General features: G+C 44.6%; 1 protein-coding gene across 5 annotated transcripts in view; it reads right to left on the reverse strand.

Moving 5' to 3' along the window:
- Window positions 1–802: 802 nt before the first annotated feature.
- The window catches only part of LOC143290134 (N-chimaerin-like), a 56,108-nt gene continuing 53,458 nt past the window's right edge, over window positions 803–3,452 (reverse strand). For all 5 annotated transcript variants that reach the window (XM_076599426.1, XM_076599424.1, XM_076599422.1 and 2 more), the window contains 2 exons: window positions 2,530–2,641; window positions 803–1,297 (listed from right to left, as the gene is read on the reverse strand). In XM_076599426.1, coding sequence (XP_076455541.1) covers window positions 1,120–1,297; window positions 2,530–2,641 — 290 coding nt within the window. In that variant the 3' untranslated portion in view covers window positions 803–1,119. The remainder of the gene's footprint in view (window positions 1,298–2,529; window positions 2,642–3,452) is intronic.

Raw genomic sequence — 3,452 nt, forward strand, 5'->3', positions numbered from 1 at the left:
TGTTATAACTGAAATAAATAAAGTCTAGCATAAATAATACATTGATCACTCAATTACTGAATTAGGATCTCAACACAAACCACGTGAACAAACACAAGTACGCTGGTTATATAAGAAGAAAAAAAAAAAAAAAAAAGAAAAGAAAGAAAACACACACTGTGTATTCACACACGTTACACACCCACAATACAATCTGTACAAGCCGATCATACCTGAATGAGGAAGTCATACACAATCCCCACCATTTACAGTGACAAACAATGGTATGCAATCCACAACAAAAAAAAAGTGTTAAAAATCCACTTAGAAAACCAACCAACCAACCAATCCTCCACCCCCACCCCCTAAAAAAGACCTGCGTAGAAGCGCGCGTGTGTGCACTGCACATAGAATATGTCAGACTGTTCCCACCCCCACCCCCACCACCCCTCCCAGCAGGCTGTTTCTCCCCCCCCCCCCCCCCTGAAAAAAAAAGCCCTACAAAATGGGTCGAGCAGTCACTAAACAAGGTCCCAACCTCCCACCCCCTTCCCTCATTTCTATATTTGTCATTTGAAGAAAGAAAAAAAAAAAAAAGAAGAAAAAAAAAGTTTTGGTTCCTTATCCTCTCTCGAAGCAGAATAGTAAAAGCAAAGCATATTCACACAACTGTTACTTGTACACATCCCCCCCCCCCCCACACACACACACACCCCAACCCACATGACCCCTGCCCCTAGTCATGTTCTGCTCAACCCCCCCCCTCCCTCACCACCCCCCTCATCCTCTCTAAACATCGCCCCCCACCTCCTCTCCACTCATATTCATCAACAATATTGCCATCATCCCTCCCCCTCCTTCCTTCTTGAAGGCATAAGCTGTGCTACATAACATATAAATAAATTATCCACACAAAAAAAAACATGAGAGAGAAAAAAATCTCTGAGCGGCCTGCCACACTGTACAACGAATGATGAACTAATCCCCTTCAGGTCAGCGCCCCCCAAAAAATGTCCCACACCCCATGGTAGTTCAAAATGTCCCGCACCCTACGGTGGCTCAAAATCAACTCGATGACCAAAGTCCGTGCTGGATTGTGGTTGCGAATGAACAACTCAGTGACCCAAAATCCTGTTTGGGTCATCGGCCCAAAACGTCTCGCTGGTGGTTCAGAATGAACTCGATGACCTTCTGCTCAAACTTGGCCGACAGGAGACTGATGGCAGGGTTGGTCTCGAGGGGTCGCATCAAGGTCGGGGCGAAAACGATGGAGAGGTTCTCTGCCGACATCATGTTCTTGTTCTTCTGCTCCATGACTCTGTGGGCACAGGGGGTGGTGGTGAGGGTGTGTGTGTGTGTGTGTGTGTGTGTGTTTTCTTCTTCAGTTTAACGTCTATTCACTATAAGTGTTTTTTAGACGGAAAGGAGTAAAGTAGTGTATAAAGGAAAGGGAATGCATGTGAATATTAGTGTAAAAAAAAAAAGAAAAAAAAAATTTTTTTTACAGAAAAAAGTTCATGTTATGTATCAGAGGAAAAGTATATTATAAGAAAAAGTATAAAGAGGTTGTGGTGTGTATTGAATGAGTTGTCATGGGAAGGAGAATATGTATAAGCATATCAACAAGTATTAACCTACAACAATGTAAATATAAATAACAGTATTAAAAATAAATAATAGTATTGTGTGTGTGTGTGTGTGTGTCTGCCTGGCTGGTGCGTGTGTGCGTGCGTGCGTGTGCGTGCGTGCATGTGTGTGTGCCTGCATCCATGTCATTGTGTGTGTACATGTGTGTGTGTGCAAGTGTATGTAAAACACTTGACAAAAGAAAGACACAGAGAGAGAGAGACCAGCATGGACAGACAGACAGACAACTCACATCTTAAACCCCATTCCTTAACTCTTTCCGGACGAAGGAATGCTCACGCATTCCTACGCAAAACGTATTCGGTTTCGGACGAAGGAATGGAATAGCATTCTCCGAAAGTAAAATTCCATCATGCGCTGTACACGTGATTTTGTGATTAGCCAAGCAGAGTGCGCTATTCTGGGTCACTCCACAATCGAACAGTATGACTGGTTAGTCTGGGATGTGTGGCCTGTCTCACACACACACTAACAAAGTCACTGACCGGTCGTCTGCTCGCGTGCCAGCCTGTTAGCAAAGCGGCCTCTTCTCAGAATGTTGTGAAGCGAACAAGGCAGTGACGGCAACGTTTTAGGGTTGCCGAAGAACTTGAAATGCTACAAACTGAAGGGTCGGACATTGAAGAGGTGGATGATGACGAAGAAGAAAGCGAATTTAATGCAGAAAGCGAGCATGGGTATGGTGATTCGGGGTGAAAAATTGGCAGTATTTTCTACATATGGCAAAACTGTAAACACCCACCTTCACACAAAAACACACCCACCACAGTCACCAACACCCACCTTCACACAAACACACCCACAGTCACCAACACCCACCTTCACACAAACACACAGTCACCAACACCCCCCACCCCTCCCCACACACACACACACACACACACATGTAAAAACCAGACTCACTTGACCAGATGTGTGGTGAGGTACTTCAAGGTGTGGAAGTGTGCAGGAAGTAAATGATTCAGAATTTCCTTCATCTGTTTCACCATCTCCGCCTCTGACAATCCATCTTTCTCTGCACACACATGACAATCCATCTTCCTCTGCACACACACATGACAATCCATCTTTCTCTGCACACACATGACAATCCATCCTTCTCTGCACACACATGACAATCCATCTTTCTCTGCACACACACACACACATGACAATCCATCTTTCTCTGCACACACATGTGACAATCCATCCTTCTCTGCACACACATGACAACCCATCTTTCTCTGCACACACATAACAATCCATCCTTCTCTGCACACACATGACAATCCATCCTTCTCTGCACACACATGACAATCCATCCTTCTCTGCACACACATGACAATCCATCCTTCTCTGCACACACATGACAATCCATCTTTCTCTGCACACACACACACACATGACAATCCATCTTTCTCTGCACACACATGTGACAATCCATCCTTCTCTGCACACACATGACAACCCATCTTTCTCTGCACACACATAACAATCCATCCTTCTCTGCACACACATGACAATCCATCTTTCTCTGCACACACACATGACAATCCATCCTTCTCTGCACACACACATGACAATCCATCTTTCTCTGCACACACATGACAATCCATCCTTCTCTGCACACACATGACAATCCATCCTTCTCTGCACATACATGACAATCCATCTTTCTCTGCACACACATGACAATCCATCCTTCTCTGCACACACACATGACAATCCATCTTTCTCTGCACACACACACACACACACATGACAATCCATCCTTCTCTGCACACACACATGACAATCCATCTTTCTCTGCACACACATGACAATCCATCTTTCTCTACACACACATG

Source organism: Babylonia areolata, chromosome 15 (genome assembly GCF_041734735.1).
Source record: "Babylonia areolata isolate BAREFJ2019XMU chromosome 15, ASM4173473v1, whole genome shotgun sequence".
In the NCBI taxonomy this organism is placed as follows: Eukaryota; Metazoa; Mollusca; class Gastropoda; order Neogastropoda; family Buccinidae; genus Babylonia; species Babylonia areolata.